The sequence below is a fragment of the Aotus nancymaae genome, unplaced genomic scaffold (assembly GCF_030222135.1).
Source record: "Aotus nancymaae isolate 86718 unplaced genomic scaffold, 86718_ANA_hifiasm-v0.15.2.pri h1tg000062l, whole genome shotgun sequence".
In the NCBI taxonomy this organism is placed as follows: domain Eukaryota; kingdom Metazoa; phylum Chordata; class Mammalia; order Primates; family Aotidae; genus Aotus; species Aotus nancymaae.
Genome location: NW_026988476.1, coordinates 28484471 through 28512322, shown reverse-complemented (window position 1 = coordinate 28512322; position 27852 = coordinate 28484471). Strand labels below are relative to the sequence as shown.

General features: G+C 36.6%; 1 protein-coding gene across 14 annotated transcripts in view; it reads right to left on the bottom strand.

The window, feature by feature from the left end:
* Positions 1-207: 207 nt before the first annotated feature.
* The window catches only part of KIAA0586 (KIAA0586 ortholog), a 134630-nt gene continuing 106985 nt past the window's right edge, over positions 208-27852 (bottom strand). For 6 of the 14 annotated variants that reach the window (XM_064365916.1, XM_064365919.1, XM_064365917.1 and 3 more), the window contains 2 exons: positions 19659-19715; positions 12967-13708 (listed from right to left, as the gene is read on the bottom strand). In XM_064365916.1, coding sequence (XP_064221986.1) covers positions 13479-13708; positions 19659-19715 — 287 coding nt within the window. In that variant the 3' untranslated portion in view covers positions 12967-13478. Of the gene's footprint in view, positions 8756-10908; positions 11697-12966; positions 13709-19658; positions 19716-27852 lie in introns of those variants that run through there. The other 8 variants (XM_064365918.1, XM_064365921.1, XM_012450958.3 and 5 more) reach the window with 6 other exon arrangements.

Genomic DNA, 27852 nt, shown 5'->3' with positions numbered 1-27852 from the left:
TACTGTCCACTTCACAATTTCACATCATTCAGATTTTAAGCCCACCACTGACTCCCTCTTCTGTATAAGGAGGAATCCATGACTGTTTGTGGTACCTTGGCGGTTAAGAATGCCCAGCTCCTACTAAACACATGCTTCCTCTATCACCCAGAAAGGCACCCAAGACAAATCAATCCATCTGTCTACTAAAATAAATGTACAACAATATTCATAGCAGCTTTATTCATAACAAAAAGTGGTAAGACCCCAAATGTCCATCAACAGTAGAATGAATTAATGAATTATGGTATATTTACACAATGGAATGCCACATAGCCATAAAAAACAACAAACTACATATATATATATATAAATCTCACAGATATTATACTTACAAAAGAGACTAAAAAGAAGAGTGCATACTATATCATTCCACCGACATGAAATTCAAAAATAAAACTAAGAAGTCAGAATGGTGGTTACTTCTTGAGGAAAAGGGGTTTGTGTTGACTAGGAAAGGGGCACAAGGGAACCTTCTGGGTTGCTAGGAAGTATTGTAGTTCTACCTGGGAGATATTACACAGGTATGAATAGATATAAGTAGAAATTCCTTGAGCTCTCCACTTGATTAGTACTTTACTACATAAATTATATTTTCAGTAGAAAGTAAAAACTAAACACACAAGAATGCCCAGATCAAATCTTAGTCAATTGTGACTTAATATTATCTGTAGATGACTTACCTTAAAACCACAAAGTCATTTTCTGTACAGAATACACTGTAGACACCTAACATGCAGCTATCAAAGTGCTCCATGGGCCAATGTTCAGTCTGCCCAAGTGGATAAATGAATTCTTCTGACTTGATCTTGCACTTTGGCAAAGAAGTAATTGTAAACACTAAACGGATAGTAGATATGCATTTGGAATTGTTCATAACTTTGGGATGCTATAGAAACAAAGCAGATATTTTTACTTTTTAAGATACTCTGATCAAAAATGGTAAAGACACTGAAACTACTAAAAATGGTAAAGACATTGAAAATTCATTATAAGCTATTTAATATGAAAAATATGTGTCAGTAAGTTAGACACTCACAAACTACTACACTGAAAACCAATGACAATGCCTTTGCTAACTCAAATGCTAAACGAGTAGCTTTTATTACCCCAACTACAAAGAATTCCATCAAATTGACATCCATCCCCACTTAGAAGGAAAATTGGCTCAATTTAGATGAGCTATAATTGGCTCATAACAATCCAGCTTTCTGAGAAACAATATTGGCAATTACAAGTATGTTTTCTTCATAAAGCTGGATGCTGGCAGTCTCTGACAGTGGCCCAGGAGTGCCATGATCCATCAAGTGGATAACTTGACCCATGATTTTTTTGTGTCATTAAAGAATCAAATTAAGCTCCATGGTAAATAAATAATGAAAATAATCAAAATTTGATCTGGAAGTGGTAGAATAATGTCTTACCTATAACTAACATAACCCAATTATAACTGAAAAGGTAAAACAAAATACAGAAATTCCTCAAGATCCTTTCAGCATTTACAAATGGGTTTTATACAACTATCCAGGTCATTAAGTTATAAATATATATTAGTAATAGTCTGTTATCAGGATGAATAGAACCTGTTCCTTGATGGAAAGCTATGGATAGGCCAGGCGCGGTGGCTCACACATGTAATCCCAACACTTTGGGAAGCTGAAGCAGGTAGATCACTTGAGGTCAGGAGTTTAAGACCAGCCTGGCCAATATGGTGAAACCCCGTCTCTACTAAAAATACAATAATTACCCAGGTGTGGTGGTGGGCACCTGTAATCCCAGTTACTCGAGAAGCTGAGGCAGGAGAATTGCTTGAGACTGGGAGGTAGAGGTTGAAGTTAGCTGAGATTGTACCACTGCACTCCAGCCTGGGCAACAGAACAAGATTCTACCTCAAAAAGAAAGAAAGAAAGAAAAAAAAAAACTACAAATGTTTCAGAAGAAAAACATTGCTAGATTTTGTGTTCCCAATATAGGGAATTCCTACTTCTGTTCAGTTACTGTGGAACTCATTTCACCGTAACAGTCCTACAGGACTCTGAAGGATTTCTCTCCTATCACGAAAAATGTACTCTCCATTCAGGAAAGGTAAAAAAGAACAAATGGAGGCACTAAAATAAAAGCTGTCCCAATGGGGGCTGGCAAACTACAGCCCATGGGTTAAATCTGCCCTGAAGCCTTTTCATATGGTCCATGAGCTAAAAGATATTTCTTACATATTTTAAAGGTTTGTAGAAAAAACAAAGAGGAATATGGACTATGTGACAGAGCTCACATGTGGCCTTCAAAGCCAAGAATATTTACTATCTGGCTTTTTACTGAGAAAATGTGCTGACTCCAGGTCTAAAGTATCAAAAATCCCTAATCTGCCTTGGCCTAATGTTTTGCCACTAATGTTAATGGCCACAAGACTACCTCCTCAGTGCTCATACAGATTTTCTCTCTAGGACATCATGTATAGCATGCCTTATGTGGTTAGGAATATAACTTTACCAAGAACTATTTTTTATCACATGCAGATTTAGCTAAATACTGTCAGAAGCTCATTCGTATATGGTTTTGTGCCCAGATTGTACAAGCCATCTTTCCAAAGGAGGTATCATTGAAACCTTCATATGAATTCTAGCTCAGTGACCAGTTCCACTAGAAGAGAAATCAATGTTTGTCAAGTTGCAAAACTGGCTACAAATTCTTCTCATCCCATATGCATGCTCCCTGCATGCGACTTTACAGGTATGCCCACCAAGAAATGGAGTCTAATTATCTACTCTTTGAATCTGGGCTTGGACACATGACTTAGTTTGGGCAACAAGACATTAGCAATATGACACAAGCAGAGGCTTGAACATTGCTTGCATACTGAAGCTTGCTGTCTGTTACTGCTCATAGGAACTCTCAAATCAACATCACATGAATGCGCTTGGGCTAGCCTCTTGGATAATGAGAGACACATGACCCCATTACCTCCATTTTCCTGCCAATAGCCAGCCACCACCAGATACGTGAGTGAGGCCATAAACTATCAATTGAGTGTAAATGCATGTGCGAGGGTCAGACAACATCATGTGGAGCAAAGCAAAGCTGTCCTAGTTGAGCACAGCCCAAACTGCTCATCCCCAGAATCATGAGTAAATAAATTATTGTTTTAAGCTGCTAATTAACACAGACAAAAAAATGCATTAGAACGTTATTGGAAGGAGCCACTACAGGTCCTCTTGACAAGAACTACAATTGGCCCATAGTTACATGTGTCAAAATGAAAATGAACTTTCAATTAAGACCAATGGACTTCTACTCCCATGAGTGACCGCAAGTTGAGGCTAACCAAAAAGCCTCCAGAAACTGATGTTTTCAAGGTACAAACAGCTTACCTGAAATCTTCAGAACAAGCAGACAACGTTGTAAGTGCAAATTCCACCCAAGACAATGAAACTAAAACAGATCTTTTTGTTATGCCCAATCAAATGAACTTACTCCCTTGTAAAATTGCTGTGTGTAACTAAAACTACTGCTTTCCTTTTCTATGACTCTACTTTTCTTCATTTTTCCCCTTCCTTTTTTGAAGCAAAATACATTTCCTCTACCTTGTTGGGTTTTTTCTTTTTCTTTCTTGCTTTCTTTTTTTTTTTTTTGAGATGGAATCTTGCTCTGCAGCCCAAGCTGGAGTCCAGTGACCCAATCTTGGCTCACTGCAACCTCCACCTCTCGAGTCCTGGTTCAAGCAATTCTCCTGCCTCAGCCTCCCAAGTAGCTGGGATTATGGGCACAAGCCACCATGCCCAGCCAATTTTTGTATTTGTAGTAGAGGTGGGGTTTCACCATGTTGGCCAGACTGGTCTTGAACTCCTGATCTCGTGATCCACCCACCTCAACCTCCCAAAGTGCTGGGATTACAGGTGTGAGCCATGGTGCCCAGCCTTACCTTGTTTTGAAGAATGAGAGACCATAGCTTCATCTGCTAACCTGCCTCCTGCTGGACCTGTTATCCATTTCCAACTCCAGGCATCACTCAAATCGTGGGAATACCTCTGCTTAATGCTAGCAAACAACCCCATCAAGTTGAAGAGCTGAACATCTTCGACATATTTTAGAGCATACAACAAATATTTCTAGACTCAGCTACTCAGGCTTTTGTTATAATTATATAGAACTACACACAGTCAATATTTTATCTGGAAAGAAAAGTCAACCCAATCACATTTTAAAATTATCCCGAGTGTCTATAGTACTTTTATAACCCATCCGACTATTAGGGAATATGACTAAAGGAAATAAAAATATTTAACAAGCTTGACAAGCAATCTCATACAACTATCCTGATGGTAGAAATACCCCTTATGTTACAATTTACATATTAACTCATAACGTAACACCTTGTAAAAAATAAATATGCCCATGTTCAGGAAAAGCAGGATACGAGATGCCAACTGAAATAGTTATCACTGTCATCATAATTCTGGGAAAAACACATACACTTATAACTCTTTACATACATATCATATTAATTATGGGGCCAGTGGGCCTGTTTTTTTTATCTGTGACCTCTATGTATACTGAGAACTATTCCTGGTGAGCATGTATTCCTGGTACATAGACTCCTTACCAGCTCCTTTGAAGATTTTAAGTCTTGTTCAGTCTCACCATTTGGGTCTCTTCAGAAGTCTCGTAGGAGTGACCTCCCAGGAGAAGGTAGGAGTCTATTGAACTGCTTGAGGGTTTTTAACTTTGTTAGGGTCCCTGAATTCCAGAGATGTATCCATAACTTATTCCTCACTATGGCTGAAATTATAAATTATAAATGTGACCATTCATACTATAAAGACCCAGAAAAAGAGCTCTGATTTGCTTGCTGTCTTGGTAATTAGTGGACCAGCAAATAGCTTTACAATTATTTACAGGCCTCCATAAGGGGGCATCTGTACTCTGGCTAATATTTCCTATTGTTTCTAGGTAAACACTTCAGGATAAGAAGAAAAAAATATTAAAAAAAAATACAGACACAGGCTGATGACTCTCAAAGGTTTGACAGTCTGACACTTGAAATCTACCCCCCATCCTACCTAGGTCAAATTAAAAAACTGCCTTCATGAAATTCCCTAAACTATAATGATCAGATTTCTCACTAGAAAAATTGCTTTTCTCTACTGCATTTCTAATAAAATCTTCAAAACTACTGTGTAATTGATTTTGATGATCAAACGATGATTCCATATTAGGAAGAGACAGAATTTCTTGTGGTTAATCTGTCTTCCACGAGAGGCATTATTACCAAAAGTGGGAATGACAAATCCTGATGTGACTGCCCAGCCTCTCCCTGAGGATCCACGCCACACTGTACACCCCGTGTCCTTCATACTTCATGTTTGTTAAACAGATGCACATATGGATATATGACAGAAAAGAATGCTTCAGCAAGTTTCTTCTTAGTAACATCACAGAAATATTAAGGATTGTACTCTCCATTATTGTTCAAGTTACTTATATATAAGGAAATACCACAGCATCAGGACATCTTTTAAAAGATAAATATATTTCAATTATATAATAATAATTATTATTTTTGAGATGGAGTCTCACTCTGTCACCCAGGCTGGAGTGGAGTAGCGTGATCTCAGCTCACTGCAACCTCTGCCTCCCGGGCTCAAGCAACTCTCCTGTCTCAGCCTCCCAAGTAGCTGGGACTACAGGCACACACCACCATGCCTGGCTAATTTTTGTATTTTTAGTAGAGATGAGGTTTCACCATGTTGGTCAGGCTGGTCTCGAACTCCTGACCTCAGGTGACCCACCCACCTCAGCCTCGCAAAGTGCTGGGATTACAGATTACATGCATGAACCACTGCGCCCAGCCAGTTATAGAATTATTTTTTGATTAGGGGTGGTAATACACTATGAACTTAAAAATTCTATTTTTGTTTTATGTATTTTTTTAAATGTTTTGAGTTAATAGAAAATAAAAGATCTAAAGATATATGTTCAGCATTTTTAAAAGTTAAGAAACCAGAAATCTCTAAGTAATACGAAACATACTGAAATAATCTTCTAAGAATAAAAATATTTATTCAACATTCTATTAAAGTATACCAAGAGTGAATTTAGGATTTAAACCAAAGGAACATTTTATTTTATTATTATTATTTTGAGACACGAGTCTCACTCTGTTGCCCAGGCTGGAGTAAAGTGGCTCAATCTCAGCTACTGCCACCTCTGCCTCCCGGGTTAAAGTAATTTTCCTGCCTCAGCCTCCCAAGTAGCTGGGATTACAGGCACATGCCACCATGCCCAGCTAATTTTTGTATTTTTAGTAGAGACAGGGTTTTGCCATGTTGGCCAGGCTGGTCTCGAACTCCTGACTTAGAGTGATATGCCCGTCTCAGCTTCCCAAAGTGCTGGGATTACAGGTGTGAGCCACCACACCCGACTGGAAGGGACATTTTAAATACATGTTACTCTAGTGTTAAGGCATGTTAGCTCAGCAATTTTTTTTTTTTTGAGACACTTTCTCATTCTGTCACACAGGTTGGAGTTCAGTGGCACAACCACGGGTCACTGCAGCCTTGACATCTGGGGCTCAAGTGATCCTCTCACCTCATCCTCTTGAGTAGCTGGGACTACAGGTATGTGCAACCATGCCCAGCTAATATTTTGTATTTTTGGTAGAGATGGGTTTTGCCATGTTGCCCAGGCTGGTTGCAAACTCCTGAGCTCAAGTGATCCACCCTTGGCCTCCCAAAGTGTTGGGATTACAGGCATGAGCCACTGTGCCCAGTCATAGCCTAGCAATATTAACAGCCTTGATCTTGATCGTCTACCTCTTAATAGCATGTCTCATAAATACTCTATTCCACAAGTTGGAAATTGTAAAATTAAATGTAAAATAAAAATTTTAAAACTTATAAAATCAAAAGTGCCATTTAGTTTATTTTTACATACAGTCTTATTCCAAAAGGATTTGAAGTGGTTGGCAGAGGAATGTGTACAGGAGTAACCCTGAACAGAAATAATCCTATAAAACAAAATACTAATGAATGGACACTAACTTTTTTTAAAACAAAAGTTCAAGTGCACAAAGAGTAGAATAAATCCAAGATTACACTTCTAAAGTTAGAAAAGGCAGGCTTTCTATGGTTAGGAGGAAAAAACTACCAACATCTTTAAATAAAAAACGCTTTTGCTAAACTAAGATTTTGCTAAAATCTTTCCCAAACAGAAAAAAACTCGGAAAACCAGAAACCAATGTTGCGAGGTGGGGTGTCATGTTTAAAATGAAGCAGCCCGGAGCAACATTTCCCCAGCTTTCACCTTATCCGGAGACTTATAGATGAATATCAAAAACAAATTAAAATCCACAGAGCAGCATTTTTCTTCCACTTGTTTAAAAGAAACTATTATAAGCAGAACTGTCCAAAGGGCCATAGCAAAGAAAATGAGTTCTAAAGTGAAACCTAAAACATGTCAGTTACAACATACCTGAGAGAAGCTATGAGGAAATGCATGTGGAAGGCTGACACATTTCTGAGTTTCCATAGATTCATTCGTGCAGCTTCTATGTTCAGTGAGAAAAAAATCCCTAGGCAATGGACCCTACCAGAAGTTTAAGAAATTCTAAATTGCTCTTCAGTAATTCTCAGCCTTGAGTGCCCATTAAAATTACCTGAAAAGGTCTTTTTTTTTTTTTTAAATAAAAGTATTTTAAAAATACTAATGCCTGGACCCCATCCAAGATCAATTAAATTGAAATCCCTGGTACAAGGCCCAGGCGTTAGTATTTTTTAAAGCTCCCAGAGATTCTAATATGCTGCCAGTGCTGAGACCCACTTAGTAATCTACAAAAAAGCTGAAAAAGTCAAGGATGACGGTTATTACTGTGTGTTTGAAATTCAGCTGTGACAGAAAATGATTTTTTCGGGAGGTGAATTTTTTTCAGTAGTGCTAGGCTGCCTTTCTTTTCAAGTACTTATACCCTCTACTATACAGTGCTGAAATCCCTCACGATAATAAGGACACCACCATTTATTGAACACTTACATGGTATCAAGCACTGTGCTGGGCACTGGCCCACCATCTCCACACACTATCACTAACGCCCATTATTCTGCAAAAATAAGCATTAAGCCCATTAATCTGAAACAGCTAATAAAAAGGGGCTTCTTTGGCCCCTATCGCAGAGCAAGTGTCTACAGAAACTGGCATTAGAACCTACATGTATCTGATTAAAAAGCAATGCTTTTTATTTTCTTTTAATTTTATGTATTTATGTTGCAAAAGGTAATAGAGTTACCCGTTTCACAGGTTTATTAAGGTTTATATGGGGAGAGAGATCCAAGATGGCCGATTACTAGCAGCTCAGGATCGTAGCTCCCAGTGAAAGCACAGAGAACAAGAGGACGCCACACAAGAGGATGAATATTTGTTGCTCATGGACCAGGAGATTCCCAGTGGAGGAGCCCCAAGGTTGCCAGCGTGACTCTTGTGGCCAGCGCGGCGGTTCTTGGTGCAGAGTAAACGGGACTGGGTCCCCTTTTGGTTGACGTTTGGAGCTCCGGGAAGGCAAAGTCACCTATTCGGCTGATTGAAAAAGGGACTCAAGAAGGAAGCCAGACCGGAGATTCCCGGGCAGAAAAGCACCATGAATCTTAACGCTGCTGTTTTAGCCGGCGCAGTGGTTTGCTCAGATTCTGGCGCTGGGAATCAACAAGTTGGACGTCCACTCAGAGACCTAATTTGAAAGTCGGTAATAGATGACAGGTGGATAAATTTACAACAATGGGAAAAAACCAGCATAAAAAGGCTGAGAATACCCAAAATCAGAATGCCTCTCCCTCTACAGGGGATCACAGTTCCTCATCAACAAGGGAACAAGGCCTGATGGAGAAGAGTGTGTTCCATTAACAGAATTAGGCTTCAGAAGGTGGATAATAAGAAACTTCTGTGAGTTAAAAGAACATGTTCTAGCCAAATGTAAAGAAACTAAGAATCTTGAAAAAAGGTTTGATTAAATCCAAACAAGAATAGACAATTTAGAGAGGAATATAAGTGAATTAATGGAACTGAAGAATACAATACGAGAACTCCACAAAATACGCACAAGTTTTAACAGTCGAATTGATCAAGCAGAAGAAAGGATATCAGAGGTCAAAGACCAACTTAATGAAATGAAACGAGAAGACAAGATTAGAGAAGAAAGAGTAAAAAGGAATGAGCAAAGTCTCCAAGAAATATGGGACTACGTGAAAAGATCTAATTTACGTTTGATAGGTGTACCTCAATGTCATGAAGAAAATGAATCCAAGCTGGAAAATATTCTTCAGGATATTATTTAGGAAAACTTTCCTAACCTAGTAAGGCAGGACAATACTCAACTCCAGGTAATACAGAGAACACCACAGAGATATTCCTCAAGTAGAGCAACCCCAAGACACATAATCGTTAGATTCACCAGGGTTGAAATAAAGGAGAAAATTCTAAGGGCAGCTAGAGAGAAAGGTCAAGTTACCCATAAAGGGAAGCCTATCAGACTCACAGCAGATCTCTGAGCAGAAACTTTACAAACTAGAAGAGAGTGGGGGTCGATATTCAATATCCTCAAAGAAAAGAATTTTCAACCCAGAATCTCATATTCAGCCAAACTAAGCTTCATAAATGAAGGAAAAATAAAATTTTTCGCAAACAAGCAAGCACTCAGAGATTTCATCACCACCAGGCCTGCTTTACAAGAGCTTTTGAAAGAAGCACTATATACAGAAAGGAACAACCAGTATCAGTCATCCCAAAAACTTACCAAAAGGTAAACAGTATCTCCATAATGAAGAATCTATATCAACTAATGGACAAAATAGCCAGCTAGCATTAAACAACAATATTAAACTCACAACTATCAATATTAATCCTAAATTTAAATGGATTAAATGCCCTAATCAAAGACACAGACAGGCAAATTGAAAAAAACGTCAAAACCCATCGGTATGCTGTATCCAGATCCATCTCATAAGCAAGGACACACAAAGACTCAAAGGGTTGGTGGAAGACTCACCAATCAAATGGAGAGAGAAAAAAAAAAACAGGAGTTGTAACTTTCGTCTCTGACAAAATAGACTTCAACAGTAACGAAGACTAAAAGAAACAAAGAAGGACATTACATAATGGTAAAAGGATCAATGCAACAACAGGAGTCAATGATCATAAATATATATGCACCCAATATAGGAACACCCAGATACATAAGACAAGTTCTTAATGACTTATAAAGTGACTTGGACTCCCGCACAATAATAGCGGGAGACTTTGACACCACATTGTTAATATTCGACCGATCAACAAGATAGAAAATTAACAGGGACATCTATGATTTGAACTCAGACCTGGAACAAGTAAACTCAGTGAATATTTATAGAATTCTTCACCCCAGGTCCACAGAACATACATTTTTCTCAGTATCATATTACACCTATTTTGAAAGTGACCACATAATTGGAAGTAAATCACTCTTCAGCATTTGCATAGCATTTCACAGACTTAAATGAAATATTGGTTGGCTGTTTGTTTGTTATTTTCTTCCTTTATTCCTTCCTGTCTCCACTGTTAAGCACAATTATCGGCATAAAAGAGGTTTTTAATACCTATATTTAGATTGTATTCCAGCCTGGGCAATACAGCAAGACTCTTGTTCTCTCTCCCCCTTTCTCTTTCTCTTTTTTTTCTTTCAAAAAAAAAAAGTTTATATGGTATACATAAGGCATATAAAAATTAATCTCACTGATATTTTCTATCACAACTGATGTTCAAATACATAGTAACCACAATTATCCTTGATTCCTGTCACTTAGCCTCTCCTACCACCTAGCCAACAATTCTCCTCCCTGGAGACAAACATAGCAGTTTCTTGTTTATTTAATATATTTACAAGCAAATACATGAAAGAATATGTGTACATACCATATATTTGAATTTCTCCCCACCCCATTTTAAATAATTTAAACAATTGCATAGTTCACACACTATTTTGCACATGGCTTTTTTCACTTTAACAGTGCATCTCAGAGACTATTCCATATCAATACATAAACTTTAAATATTTTTTTATATTACATAGTATCCCATTGTACTGATGTACCATCACTTTAAAACCAGTCTATTATTGGTAGACATTTGATTTTTTTCTAATTATTTGCTGTTATAAAAATGTTAGAATGAGTAACCTTGAGCTACATAATTTTATAAATACATACAGATAATTATACCTATAGATTAGATTCTTAGATGTCAGAAGCCATGCCCTCTCCACTATTGTATGCTAACTCAGAATTCTAAGAAACAACTCACAGTCAGACTTATGTTGACTTACTTTATTTAAAAACTTTAAATACCCAAATTATGCTTTTTGTCTTATTTAAAAAATTGGAAATTTTTTTTAGAATATGCTCAAAAACCAAACAGTCTGAGAGATGGCCAAGGTAAAACGACTTTAAAACCGGTGGCATAAACAGTGTGCTGGCTCTCTCTTCCCATTCAGAAGGTATCTGGCCCTGAAGACTCCATGTCCCCCTGCATTGTGCTGATGCTCGGAGACTGAGAGCAATCCTCGAGGTTCACTGAGGGCAGTGTCACGGACATCTTGGCAGGGGGCATCTGTGAAGCGGAGAGTGGCACTGCTTTCCCACCTGCACAAAGGAGAAGCTCATTCAGCTCTCAACAGCATATCCTAAGTATTTACGTGCTTTTACACTTGGTGAAATAATATGGGGGGGAATCCAAATAAGGACAGCATACAAGGGAATCTCTTGTCCCAAAGTGCTCAGAAATTGTCAGAGAGATAAATATACCTTCCTCCTTTCTACCCTCACTCCTAATCAGTCAGAGAGAGCATTTCAAGAGTATATAAGCTAAAAGTTGTGATATAGATGATAAATGCTAAATAACATCAAATAGAGTTGAGGGCCTAGTCTCTGAAATCCAGACTTAACTTCTTGCTGGTGGTGTGACAGTCAGCAAGTTATTTTACAACTCGAAAGTTCAGTTTACCATCTGTTAAATGGGATAATAGTACCTACCTTGCATAGTATAGTGAGGATAAAATAGTGGCAGTGAAGAGCTCAATAACAGAGCTTAGCACTCAGTAAGGGCTCAAATACTAAGCGCTCCCATTACCACTAAAAGATTGTCATTATTACTACTGTTACTGTTAAATAAACAGCTGGAAGAGCAATAAAACACTGTAATAGCTTGAAATTAAAGATCTGTGGTTAGTTAGAGCAAGAACGGGTTTTGTTTTTTTAAAGAGGTAAGATATGAGCCATGTAAAAGGCATTTGAAGTCAAAGGTTGCTAAGGCACTTTGCTCTTCCTCCTATTCCTAAAAAAATAGACCCTTAAACTCAGGAGCATTTCATTAATAATGATTTACTGAGTGCCTAAGGGGGCAATGCTATTAGTTAACAGAAGTGATATAAGGTTAGCAATGTCAGAGGCAAAACATATTGCAGTGGTCATCCAAATATTGACACTTGACTTTGGAAAGCATTTTTCTCTATAAAATAGACTTTTCTCGCTACTGTAGACATTATCTCTACATTTAATGAAATATGAAAAAAAATTCCCACTCCATGGAATGAGAGCAATATTATAATGTCTAATATGAAAGCTTGCTGGTGGCAGAGGGGAGGCAGTTTGGGATAAATAATTCATTAATATGTAAAAAATTCAAAGCTGACTACATAAGTGTATCTATCTGCCTACACTCAAATTCACCCCTCTAAGTTTAAAGCACAATGCCCAAGAATATAAAGACTATCAACTTGGTATTATTTAAAACAAAAACCAAAAATCCTCATTTTAAATTTCACGGATTTACCATAGATGTAAGAATAATAAATACCTTAAAAACAAATTATCTTAAATAATCTTAAAGACATATTTCAGACAAGAGTCACAGTAATTTTTCTAAAATCTCTTTATGTTTTTCAAGTAGTTTCCACAGTAATAAAGTCGAATTTTCATTAAATGTTTACAGGAGTCACAGTACAATTAGACAGTTGTGGAGATTTTAATGATGACTCAATCACAGCTGTCCAAGATCAGAATACTTGTAAAAGGCAAATTCCTTTCATGTAAGGAATTTTAATTTTAAAAAGACTATTTTAAATACTATATCATTCCTTTTTGTTACTTGTATCAATTTCATTTTTTTTATGAAAAGGGAGAGGAAAATTAGATTTGGCACCATTACAGCAATATCACAAACTATGTAATAGCATAGTATTTAAAAAGAAAGCAAGTCTTACACAATTTAAATAAATAGGAAAAAACTTGAGTCTTTTCAGTTTGTCAGGATATAAGAAAAATGAATAGACACTAAGAACTACATTTTTATTTTTATTTTTATTTTTTTTTGAGACAGGGTCTTGCTCTGTCACCTAGGCTGGAGTGCAATGGCATGATCATGGCTTACTGCAGTATCAACCTCCCAGGCTCAAGCGATCCTTCCACCTCAGCCTCCCAAGTAGTTAGGACCACAGGTACGTACCACCATCTCTGGCTAATTAAAAAAAATTTTTTGTAGAGGGACAGTCTCCGTATGTTACCCTGGCTGCTCTCAAACTCCTTGGTCTCAAATGATCCTCCTACTTCAGCCTTCCAAAGTGCTGGCATTACAGATGTGAGCCACCATGCCTGGCCTTAAAAATGTGTATAGGATAAGCATTAATAATATATAATATTTAAATATTCTTATATTTTATGAAGCCATGATGCAGAATATACAAAATAACCGAGGGAAGCAGCTTACCTCATCAACAAAGTAAAAACTGACACTGGATATAACTAAGTCCTAGAGCAAATTAATTTTCCACTCATACAAACAACTTAATGTTACCTTCTCCTAATAATTCTTGAGAAAAATTCCTTTCCTTGAGTTATACATCTGCCAAAAACGACAGTGATACCGAATACTCTTCTTTTCTCTGTTAATTTCACAAAACCGCTTTGTATATACTTTCATTTTCTACTTTGTGCATAAAATTACTGATTAAATTGCTCAACGTTGTAACAAGAGTTACAACTTTTTAGGGCTGGAGGGATCTCCTAGAAGTTTCCAAGTCTCAAGGAACATACTGAATTCAATCACTACAAGCATTTCTTGCAGTTACTGCCTTATGCTTGTATAAAATTCAGCTTTTGTAAATATCTTTTCCCCATCATATTATCTGATCCTAGCAGTAATTCTGGGAAACAGACAAGGTAATTGAGGCCCAGAGATGTTAAAATGGGCTTCTCCAAGAGCATATATGCACAAACTAAACATCTATATGACTCTTCTCTATGTATGGAGCTAACAGCATATGCAGATGAAGAAGACAGAGTCCTCATCCTCAAGAAGTTCAACACTTAATAGAGAAAATAAACATGCATAGGAATACTTATTTTAAATGAGGTGGAAGGTAGCCATTGAGTTGGGACTGAAAAGATGATGGGAAGGCAATTAAGGAAAAGAGAACAACAAAATAAAAGTTAGTATGTTAAGGGAACTCTGAGTATTCTGATATCAAATCTTGTTTGGATAGGAGGAATGGTGAGATGAGGCTGTAAAGGAAGGCCAGGGACAAGCCTGGTAAAAGCAGTAAAGAGTCACAAAAGATTTTGAGCAGAGGAATAATGAGCAAATGTATGGTCTAATATCCAGCATCTATAAGGAACTTAAACAAATTTATAAGAGAAAAACAACCCCAAAGGACATGAACAAACACCTTTCAAAAGAAGACATACATGGAGCCAGCAAGAATATGAATAAAAGCTCAACATTACTACTTATTAGAGAAATGAAAGCCAAAACCACAATGAGGTCCCATCTCACAACAGTCAGAATGGCTATTATTAACAAGCTAAAAAATAACAGATGCTGGTGAGGTTGTGGAGAAAAGGGAGCACTTACTCACTTGGTAGGAGTGTAAATTAGTTCAACCATTGTGGAAAGCAGTATGGTGACTCCTTAAAGAGCTAAAAGCAGAACTACCATTTGACCCTAGTTATATTCCACTGAGTATACACCTAGTAATAGAAATATAATATATTCCACTGAGTATAGAAATATATTATATTCCACTGAGTATACACCTAGTAATAGAAATTCCATTACTAGGTGTATACTCAGTGGAATATAAATATTCACATGAAATATATTCCACTGAGTAATAGAAATATATTATATTCCACTGAGTATACACCTAGTAATAGAAATTCCATTACTAGGTGTATACTCAGTGGAATATAAATCATTCTACCATAAAGACACATGTAGGCAGATGTTCACTGCAGCACTTTTCACAAGAGCAAAGTCATGGAATCAACCCAAATGCCCATGAATGACAAATTGGATAAAGAAAATGTGGTACATGGTTACCATGGAATACTATGCAGCCATAAAAAAGAACAAGATCATGTCTTTTGCAGGAACATGGATGAAGCTGGAAGCTATCATCCTTAGCAAACTAATGCAGGAACAGAAAACCAAATACTGCATGTTCTCACTTATAAGTAGGAGCTAAATGATGAGAACTCATGAACACATAAAAGGGAACAATAAAAACTGGGATCTACTTGAGGTTGGAGGGTGAGAGGAAGGAAAAAGAGGAGCAGAAAAAATAACTATTGGGTATTCAGCTTAATAACTTGGTGATGAAATAATCTCCCATGGCCCAAGTTTACCTATACAAGAAACATTCTTCATATGTACCCCCAAACGTAAAATAAAAGTTAAAAAAAAAAAAGGTAAAAATCATTCTAATAGCTCTTTAGAAAATAAGGAGAGAGGAGAGGGATCTATAAAAATCATCCATGGAAGATCTAATGATCCTTGGCAGTGGAAATAGAGTCAAGATATTTTGGATGGAGACTTAGTACTTATAAAGAATCAAGTTTCACTCTGAAATGACAGATTTGGTTGACTAACTAGCCAGTAATAAGAACACAACAAACCTGGGGGCTACTGAAGTACAAGGAGATGGGAAGGTACTAGGACCAGCTATCTACCTGATGAATCTGAATGCCTGCAAGATGTGTCAATGGACTTCTCCAGGAGGCAACTAGAGTCAAAGATTGAAGACTGTGATGCAGTTTTAGAAATACAGAATTAGCAGTTATCTACACAAATATAATGGAGCAATGAGAATTGCAATCAACTAGGGAGAAAAAGTAGACTGAGAATAGCAATAATGACAAAAATGTGGGGAAGAGTAAGGAAAGATGAATAAAGGAAAACAAAAGGAAGTATCAGAGAGAAAAATAAGAAGATTCCTAGAACAGTGAAGAGTCACACAAGGTTAAGGATGGTTTTCAAAAAAGAAAGCCTAGTATAATTCACCTAATTAAATAATAATTGTTAGAGCTGAGACTACAACGCACTAAAACAAATACCTTAATTACCCACATAAAAATTATTACTTTTAAAGGTAGTTGAGGGTAATTCCATTTAAGTTCTGCTATGTAATGAATGACAGGAGCAGCTAAGTAGAGGAGCAGTGATGAAGTTTGAAGCTTATGACAGGTCAAGATGAGGGTCCAAATTAGGTCATTTAGGAATGGCCCCACCCAGACTGCTAGAGTGAGGCTTCTGTCTGGGAAGCAGTAGAAGGTAGAGGGGGATAAGAGAATGGATTCTGGAACAGGGCAGAGCTGAGTTCATCCATCCATCCAACAAAATATCAGCTGTGCCTGGCACTGTTCTAGACTCTAGAGAATACAGCAGTGAAGAAAACAAAGGCTCCAACCTCACTGGCCGCACATTCTGTTGGGTTTATGGGATGAATGACAAGTAATGAAACAAACATCTAATATAACAAAAAGTGATAGGTACTATAAAGAAAAATAGGTAAGGGGTAAGAGGGATACGAAATAATAAGAGACTGAAAAGGTTATGTAAGTTATCTGAACCCCAGTTTTCTCAACTATTAAAAAAATATGAGTACCTACTTCAGAGGTTTTTATGAGGATTCAGCGGGATAATACATACAAAGTGCTTTGTATAGTGCTGGAACATAGAAAGCGATCAAACGATCGGTCCTAACTTTTATGTAATTGGAAAGTCGCTATCCAAGAGGCAATGAGGCTGAGGGTGGGCTGCAAAAGGTACTCTGCTTTAGAAGGAAAAATAAGAATTTTTCACTGAAACACAATTAAGAAAAAACGAGGGAGGGGGGAAAGAGAGAGTGTACCATGGACGGCCTCCAAATAATTATGCTAGTTTAAACTCCAGTTAACAGTGTTTTAATCAAGAAATTATATCATTAAAATGTATCATCTTATCTAAAGGTATTTGTTAACGTACATTTTGGGGAAAAAAAAATTTTTTTTTGAGGTGTCGCCCAGGCTGGAGTGCAGTGGCGTGATCTTGGCTCACTATAACCTCCACCTCCCAGGTTCAAGCGATTCTCCTGCCTCAGCCTCCTGAGTAGCTGGGATTACAGGCGCATGCCACCATGCCTGTCTAATTTTGTATTTTTAGTAAAGACAGGGTTTCACCATGTTGGTCAGGCTGGTCTCGAACTCCTGACCTCGTGACCTGCCTGCCTCTGCCTCCCAAGGGGCTGGGATTACAGGCGTGAGGCACCACCCCGGCCGAAAGCTTTTTAAAGTATTCATTTACACAAGCTAAATCACAGTTTTAGAACTTTGCAAGAGAACTCTTTAACTGGGAACATTAAAAAAAACCATCACTTAGATTTTTGTGAAGAGGCAAAAATTTTCATGAAAAATTTACCTTTTTTAAAAGAAAAGACATAACATTTTAATAAATCACCATGAAAGCAAATATAAATCTTCTACCTCTATTAAATATAGTTTGATGCCTTTAAAGTTTGACTTTTTAAATTTGCACAGTCAAGTCATTATGATGTAATTGTTTCAACAGCTGTTTTCAGGTCTATAAAAAAGACTGTTCCTTGATTTCATGGGTTTGCAGTATGTCATTTAACCTGGCATGCATTTAAGCTGGGCATGCCATGGAGTCAGACCATGCATTAGAAGCTTCCTGAGACAAAATTTAATACACTTTTTAGACATTTGGAATTCCAAGTTTTTGCTTTAGGAATATTTAAAATTCATAAAGAAATTTTATGTTTTTTGTTTTGGATGTTGGATTTGTAAAAATAAGTAAAAGAAAAACTATAATTTATTTTAAGTAATATGCTATATAATGAATGGTAGGATTAAATTCTCTGAATTGTTTTTCCAGTGATAGTGGTGAAATATTAGTTCCTCTCCTGTTAATTGTGGCTAACTTGATTGCAGCACTTACCAAACTGCACTGTAATTATTTATGTATCTGTCATTTCTTCCAGACAATGCATTCTCCTTAAGAGCATGGACAGTCTCTGGAACTGACAGTCTTTGTGTTCTGAGTGACTAGTATAGCAAGGACACAGTATTTGTGACTTATCACCTTGTATTATTGTCACTAACTTGAAAGTCTGTTGTTCCCGTTAAATATGTGCTCCACTAGGACAATGACTGTGTCTTATTTACCTCTGCATTCTACAAAGCCTCAGCAGGACGCTGGGCAAATAGTGGACCTTGAAATGACTGCTGAACCAAATTGATTTGTTTTTACCTAGAGAGTCTGTGATTGCTCTTTGCTAGCAGCTTGCTTAGATTCATGCTGACTAGATCTTGTCTTTAAAATCAGCCCTGAGTTCCAGCAATGCAGTTGTTTCCTAGCTGTCTGTGAAAATGTTACAGTATTTCATCCATGTTTTATTGAGTACTTGAAGCATTTTTCCTGTCCACCCTGGGCTCATCCACTCTTGCGCCAATTCCTGTGTAAGCAGCTGCTACACTACCCTGCTGTATTCAATTCTCTTCACATACTTAACCCCGTCCTACAGACTGTGCAACATCAGAGCCCCCAGTGTTTGAGAATAAATGCAAGTCTTGATGAAGAAGGTGCCTCATCATTTGATGTTAAGTATATAGTATGCAATATTTATTTAATTCTGCTTTCCAGAATTAGTTATTATTAAACATTTCTTTTCTTATTCATGTTTTAAAAAGGGTAACATCCCAAAATATATTTTAGGGATATAAATCCTATTACTTTTTTGTTTTTCAAATGAGTTGACAAATGCTTATTTTAAAATTTACAATTTAAGGTAAAAAACAAAGCAGTTCTTATAGGAAGAATAAATGTTCCGGCACCTGTAAAAACAACTCCTATTCTTTTTCCTCTAAAAAGCAATCGTTAATGTGAAAGATCTGTTTCTTCTTATGCCAGGTTCCAGCTGCTTCACTTTGTTTAAAACTGACTTCAAAGTTTAAACAGTGTCCTGTCCCAACAAATAACCTCCCCCAGATGGAATTATCTCGAGTCCTGTCCTCATTGCTCTGAATACCATACCTGCAGCCTTTTAATTCAACATTTTATAAACTTTCCAAAGCGAAACAATAGGTTTTTTTTTCTGTCCCCTAACTTATGCCTTTTGGAGAGCTGAGTTTATACCTGGGGTGAATTTACAGATATTTCAGAAGAATTAAAAATTGCTATTAGTATTTCTACTGTGTTATTAAGAAAGAAAGAATAAGGAAATGAAAAAATCTAAACAGCTCCAAGTTGAAGAATTTTTGAAGTAAAAATCTTACCTGTAAATACAGATGTGAGGTACAGATTGGGCTCAATTTGTGTCTGATCCATATCACCTGGTGAAACCAAATTACAAATTTATTTTTTCAGAAGAAAATCAGTTAAGCATAGAAATAATCATGAGTCATTCCTATTCACTAAAAGAACACAAACCAAATGTATTCCTACCGTTACTCTCATAAAACCAGGTAAACGGAAGCCTGATCTAGTGGTCTTAATGTAAAGAAGGAAGTTAAACAGCTGAATTTTAATGACTATAAATAGAAAATACTTTACCTAACAGATTATTGTCTTTATGCATCACAGATGAGGGAGAGGGGGAAGCAAAGGGTCATGGGAGAATCTGAAATTTGTATTAAATAAAGGAAATTCATGGGCCATTTCTTCCAATGTGAAAAGTTTTCACAGATTCTCTTACCTAATAATTTAATAATTACAAAAAGAGGTTTAGAATCTCCCTTCTTCCTAGGCCAGCCTTGGGCATATTACTCAATACAATCAGTAGGAAATAACCAATAAAGCTGTCAGGGAGCACAGAAGAGTAATACACTATCACACCAAAGTGAATTTTTAGTCTTAAGGTAAAATAGGCTGAGGAAAAACTCTTTTTTATGGCTAGAGAATTGAAAAGTTAACTGAAGAGAGAAACCTGTAGCACATGTAGGTCTCAGGCCAATAAGATAATCTGGATACTGAGGGCATGGCTTCGTTTTGATACTGTTAATCTGTGCTGTGAAGTACAGTTAATTAACAACCTTCTATAACTGTTATTTCAAACAAATTCTTGGGGCAGAGTGGTATGAAAAAAAAATTATAATGTTGCATAATTAGTATTTCTTTTCTAATTTTCTTTAAGATAAAAATCAGTTACTTCTCAAGCTTCTTTTATGTCACAAAAATTTCAGGTGGTACATGTACACAATGGAGTGTTATTCAGCCATGAAAATGAATGAGATCCTGTCTTTTGCAACAATATGGATAGAACTGGAGTTCATTATGTTAAGTGAAATAAGCCAGGCACAGAAAGACAAACTTTGAAGGTTCTCATTTATTTGTCGGAGTTAAAAATTAAAACAGGCCGGTGAGGTGATTCATGCCTGTAATCCAAACACTTTGGGAGTCTGAGGCAGGTGGATCGCTTGAGCTTAGGAGTTCAAGACCAGCCTGGGCAACATGGTGGGACCCAGTTTCTACAAAAAATACAAAAAGTAGCCAGGTGTGGTGGCTTGTGCCTGTGGACCTAGCTACTTGGGAGGCTGAGGTGGGAGGATGGCTTGAACCCAGGAGGCAGAGGTTGCAGTGGGCCAAGATGGTGCCATTGCACACCAGCCTGGGAAACAATGCCAGGCTGGAAAAAAAAAAGAAAGAAAAAGAAAACAATTGAACCCATGGAGATAGACAATAGAAGAATGGTTATCACAGGCTGGGAATGGTAGTGAGAGTGGTAGGGAAGTGGGAAGGGTTAATGGGTAAAAAAACAAAAACAAAAACAATAGAAAGAATGAATAAGACAGTAATTTGCTAGCACAGAAGGGTGACTATAGTAAAAAATAATTTAATTGTACACTTTAAAATAACTGAGTATAACTGGATTGTTTGTAACAAAAAGGATAACTGCTTGAGGAGATGAATACTTCATTTACCCTGATGTGATTATTACACACTGCATGCCTGTATCAACATATCTCATGTAACCCATAAATACATATACCCACTCAGTACTCACAAAAATTAAAAATTAAAACAATTTCTAAATTAAAAATTTTCTAAAAATTTGGGTAGATTTTTATAAGATATCTAAATGAGCAAGATTAGAAGCATTGCATATTTCATTATGCTGGGCAATATATTCTCACTAGAGATAAACATTCATGTTAAACTATTGTAGTTATACTGTAGAAAACTTACAAAAATATAGTTTTATAAGGACAAGTGGAAAAATACAAGTTAGATATTTGATATACACAAATAGACCAAAATTAAACATCCAACTGTGATACAGGTTTTGTTTGTTTGTTTATGAAGTGGTACAATCATAGCTCACTGCAGCCTTGACCTCCTGGGCTCAAGAGATTCTGCCATCCTGCCATCTCAGCCTTCCTAGTAGCTAAGACTACAGGTATCTGCCACTATGCCCTGCTCAACTGTGATATAATTTTTAAAAATCTTTAAATGTATTAAAAGTATTTACTATGATACTAATGGTTACATGCTATCTATGTTCACTTCTCACTGTTTCTAAATTTCCAAGAGTTAGAGAGGGAGAAAAACTATTACTGCTTGGTCCCTCCAGCTTAATAGAGCTCCCTTTCAAATCTACAAAGAACATATAGTATAAACATGAAAACAAAGGTATCAATACCACCTCAGAGATCCCTTCCATTGAAGAATCACTTTTTATAGCAAGTAATGAGACTATTACCTACCTAATTGGGCTGATGAAGGATCTTAGCAGAGTATGCCACATAAAGGAAGTGTACATAAATGGTAACTATGACATATTGTTGTTGCTGTTATTGTAAACATAAACAAAACTCTCCTCGATCAAAACAGGGAGAATCTTGACTTTTGTTTTTTTTTTGAGACGGAGTTTCGCTCTTGTTACCCAGGCTGGAGTGCAATGGCGCGATCTCGGCTCACCGCAACCTTCACCTCCTGGGTTCAGGCAATTCTTCCTGCCTCAGCCTCCTGAGTAGCTGGGATTACAGGCACGTGCCCCCATGCCCAGCTAATTTTTGTATCTTTAGTAGAGACGGGGGTTTCACCATGTGGACCAGGATGGTCTCGATCTCTTGACCTCGTGATCCACCCGCCTCGGCCTCCCAAAGTGCTGGGATTACATGCGTGAGCCACCGCGCCCGGCCAATAATCTTGACTTCTATAGTGATATCTTTTAACAGTTTTAAAAAAAGCCACTATCACAATATCAGAGTTGACTACTTTTAACTTATAAGTAGTAGCTTCATAATTCTCACTTTTTGATTACTGTGGTTTATTGGAAGGGTGAGTATTGTGCTCTGCAGTTGATGATTAAAGTAGCAAAGACGGCCTACAACTAGGTCAACACAACTTGAAAACTGCTTCTCAAGTTTGTCGGTTCTTACAGTTCTTTATATTGCCAATCAAAACTGAAAAAACAACACTTACTGGTATTGAAGTCAAAAGATTAGAAGGAAAATTTTGGAATTATTTCATCTACAAATTTCTATTAACATTTCTGTGGAAATTTTGAATGAGCAATACTGACTAGAAATTGAGTTGTATATTAACTATAAATATAATTTATATTTCTATCTTTACCACAAAAAGCTGACTTTTAAGTTTTACTTAAATGTTTGAAGATGCTACAAAATAAGAAACAAGTGATCTTAGATTTGGAAATAGAATTCCAGCCTGGAAAAGCAGGGATACTGCTGAAAAAGCTTTAATTGAAGGCACACAGGGGGTACTGGTATTACACTACTTGTACACACTCTGCCTTTTCCAAACATTCACCTTATTTCAGTATTTTAGCTTTTCATTTCAAGTAATCATTCAAAATACTGTTGCTATCTATGGTGCCAATTGAAAGTAAGCCATGTTATAGTTAGTATACAAGCTTTTCAACAATTGGTATTTTTCAAGGAATACTACACAGCCATAAAAAAGAATGAATTCATGTTCTTTCCAGCAACATAGATGGAGCTGGAGGCCACTATCCTAAGTGAACTAACTCAGAAGCAGAAAACCCATGACCACATATTCTCATTTATAAATGGGAGCTAAACAATGGGTACACATGGACATATGGATGGAAATAATAGACAATGAAAACTCCAAAAGCTGGGTTTGTGGGGGCAGGGTTGAAAAATAACCTATCGAGTACAATGTTCACAATTTGGGTAATGGGTACATTAGAAGCCCAATCCCTTCAATTCAGCAACATACCAATATATCCATGTAATAAACATACTCATGTACTCCCTGAATCTAAAATAAAATAAAATTTATAAAAATTGGTATTAAAAAACTAGAAATTTGGGCTTTATAATGGTTGTACTCTTATGTTTAAAATAATTATTTTGGGCTTGAAAGTTTATCTTCTGACTCTTTAATGCTATTTTCAGTAAGTGTCACTGGTATAGCAATACTTTTATATCTGTAAATCTTTATAGTATTGTTTTAAACAGATTCTTTACGGATTATCTAAGAAAACAATATAAAACTATAAGATTGTTAACTGCAAAACAAAGATATAAAGATCAAGCCCCTAAAATGTGAATTTTTAACTGACAAAAAACCCCATAAATTTTTAAAGGGATGATGTCCAAAATTTAAAACAAAATCTAGTAAGGAGAAATCTAAAATTAGTAACAGTCAGAATAGCTTCATTTTTATACTAATCTTAGTTCACTAAAAGAAAATTCAAGAAATTATTAGAGTACTTAAAAATATATTAAACAGTTAGAACTTGTTAAATAACCTGGCCAGATACTCCAAATTAAGTTACTCAGTGGCTGTATATCTACTAGGTACACCAACTCTCTCAAATAATAGCATTTTCAGAAATAGGATCCTGGCAGCATAAAAGTATATATCCAACTGCCAAGAAGTTGATAGTTAATTCAAAAAATAGATGACCCACATATCCTGAATGCAAATCACAATTAACTTGAGTAATGTACATTTAATTATTAAAACTCATTAAAAAGCATTTAAGTACTCAACTGTATTGCTGTTGGTGTTATGACAGAAAGAGTGCCTGCCTTTTAGGGGCAAGAATGTCTAGAGGGACATTCCAACATTAAAATTTGGTTGAGAACTGTCTCTAGGTTTTAGTAGACAACTTTATCTACAACTCACTTCCTGTTAGTTGAACAGCCTGTGAAACAGCTACTAAAACAAATTCCTCTCAGATCATTCTTTATAAAACCATGCCATAATAGTTTAAAAACTAAAAGAATCTTAAAAACTACAATAGGTTTGCCTGCTGAAGAAGCCATACATACTGTATGATTTCATTAATGTGAAGTACAAACAAGGAAACTAATCTAGGTTGTTAGAAGTCAGAATAGTGGTTTTATGCTTGTGGGAGTGGAAACGGTGGCTGAAAGGGAGCATGAGAGCCTTCGGGGATCTGGCAATGTTCAATTTCTTGAGCTGGATACTGCTTGCACAAGTGTACTGTATTTGTGAAAATTCTTTGAGCTGTGCACTTACGATATGTATACTTTTCTGAATGTATATTATTCTTCCATAAAAAAGTTAAAATTGAAAAAACCAATAGGTTAGTTTCAGCAATTAGAAGATGATGCCTTTGTAGTTTTAAACATTTTTTTCCAATGATAAAATAGCCAAATTACTATCATTACTAGGTAGCCTTTAATATCAAATAAACAGTTATGCTAAGTCATAGGTTGTACTGATGACTACAAAGATGAATTCCTTTCTATTTTATTTTCTAGGAACCTTGAAATACTAGTGCACTGAAATTATTCAGAAGCAGAAGGTGAGTTTTTGTTGTTGCTGCAGTTGAACTCTCACAAGGCTTACTATCCAGGATACTTCATGCTCTACGACAACCAGCCACTTGATTTAATTGAAAGCACAAACTATAAGCCAGTTTTAACTAATCTTTACAGCATTAAAAAAATCTTAATACATCATCAATTCACATTTAATTCCTTTCTTTGGTACAAAAGAAATTTGCTGTTTCAGTTTATGTCTATTAAGCAATAACATCATGACTACACTTAACTATATCTTTGTCCATAGTAATGCCCATAATTCTAATTCATCTGTATTACAAGACGTCACAGATTGTTAGAGAAGGTCATTATTGTAACATTCTTATAAATGTCATTTGATAAGTAGCAAAGCTGAAGGCAAAGTAACTCACTAATATTTACTAAGCAGTTTGAAGCTAAGTGCCTCTATATCTATACACAGAAAATCTATTTTCTGATATGGAAACCCTTCCTAAATATGAAAACTTCTCTCAAATTGTGGCTTGTGATTATCATCAAAAATACACTGTATCATCTGTGTAGCCTTGACAGTAGGTTTTGACATCTAACTAAATTTGCCATTCCTAACTAAATATGGAAATAAAAATTAAATGTGACATAGTGACCAGTTCACTTCCCTAAGGCCAGACCTGGTAACTTTTGAAACAGTGAAAGAATGAAAAATGAGCTTTCAAATACAGGAAGCCACTAGAAAATAAGAACACCACCATTCCACATCCTAAACTAAAAGCTTTAAAGATTTTCTGTTCAATAGCAAGTTTCGGGGTAAGGGGGAGAGAGGGAGAGGGTGGGTTTCTGCTCACTGTACACACGACACCAATGGGAATAAGGGCCAGTCCAAGTTCTATGTTACCATTACTCTGGGTAATAGTTCCAAGCTGTAAGGCACAGCTGTATAGGCCCTGCCAGCAAGGCCATTGCAGCAGTGCTTTGACAGCGTGGGGCCCCGAAGTGTCAGGATATAGAGAAGGCAGCAGTTGTTGGCTGTGAAAACAGTCTGATACAAACCAGATGGGAACTTACTAGATGGACAACACAAAGGAAAACAATTGGCTCATTCAACAAAGTCAGGCCCCTGCCCCAGAGAATTCACAGAAGACAGTAACAGTCACCCAGAGTTGATGCAAACAAGAAACAGTCATGTGGTTACAGTTTAAAGAACTGTTTTTCCTTAGACTAAACAAAGTTTTGATTTCTAATTCTTGTATTCATTAATTGAAGTTTGGTGGACAGGTCTTTTTGCCAAAGACAAATATTTCATTTCTTTTGTGACACCAATAGAAATATACGAGAACACAGAAACTAATTTTGTGCTGCTTCCTCTAAAGTGCTATGAACTTAAGCCAAGCTATTTCAGGAAACTGGCAAATTTAGAAAATGATTGATCATGCTGACACAGTAATTAGAAAATATCCAACTTATTATTTTCAGGATTTCCGAAGTCATAGTTAGTGTAATGTAGGCAGAATGACACAAAAAGCAATAATCACAAGACTCTCAGAACTATATTTCTACCTAAACTGTTTTTTCTGACTTCACTAGGTGGTACAGTATTACTGCAATTACATTCCCAAGAAGAAAGTGCTCATGTTTTCCATAGCCTCTGTGAGGCTCAATACACAAAAAGGTGCCTGTCCATTCTGAGCTGGCAAGTATAATAAAGGCTAACAATTAGATTTTAAGATACCTTTTAGCAATAACATTTTACTGAAAGACTTTTGTGGGTATATATTCCACAACAGAGTAACTTGTTTTATCATTTTAACAGAGAGTAAATAGCACTTAGCTTAAAATAATTCACAAGTAATTGCATTTCTTCTTACTAGAAACCCAAGAGTAATTCTGACCTCTGTATTTACTCCCAATTAAAAAATATACCCAAGAAAGTCTTAAATTTGTAATCACCATTTGTAGGTCATGAATAAGGAACCCATCAGGGACACTTTGAAAACAATGAGGTATATTTACCAAGCATTTGTCATGAACATATTTTAAAATATTTTGTAATTAAGTGATCCTGTTTTATTTTGCTTTTATAATAATAAAAATAAATAGATTTCTTAAAAGAAAAGATATCTTTTCTGAGAAGGATGGAGTTGGTTTCATTTCATTTTGACCTGTGGAACTGTAAAAAATACTGTGGTGTATGACATATGGCTTGGGTTTCCCAGTATGCATGTGTTGCATTGCCCAGATTATTCCCATTGACTCCTCCCATCCTAAAAGCTGAGGCTAAACACAAAGACCCTTTCCTGTTCCATTAGATCTTTCATTCTATGCAAGGTAACTCTGAGGTAAGCCAGAGAAACAGAAGTAAAGTAACAATTTGATACACAGTTTGATGCCGTCTTAAGTATTTCCAGCCATAGGTCTTTACCTCCGCTTCTCTGCTGCAGACACACACATACTTTATTATTATTATTATTATTATACTTCAAGTTCTGGGATATATGTGCAGAACGTGCAGGTTTGTTACATAGGTATACACATGCCATGGTGGTTTGCTGCACCAATCAAGCCATCATCTACATTCGGTATTTCTCCTAATGCTATCCCTCCCCTAGCTCCCGACCACCTGCCAGGTCCCAGTGGGTGATGTTCCCCTCCATGTGTCCATGTGTTCTCAATGTTCAATTCCCACTTATGAGTGGGAACGTGCAGTGTTTGGTTTTCTGTTCCTGTTAGT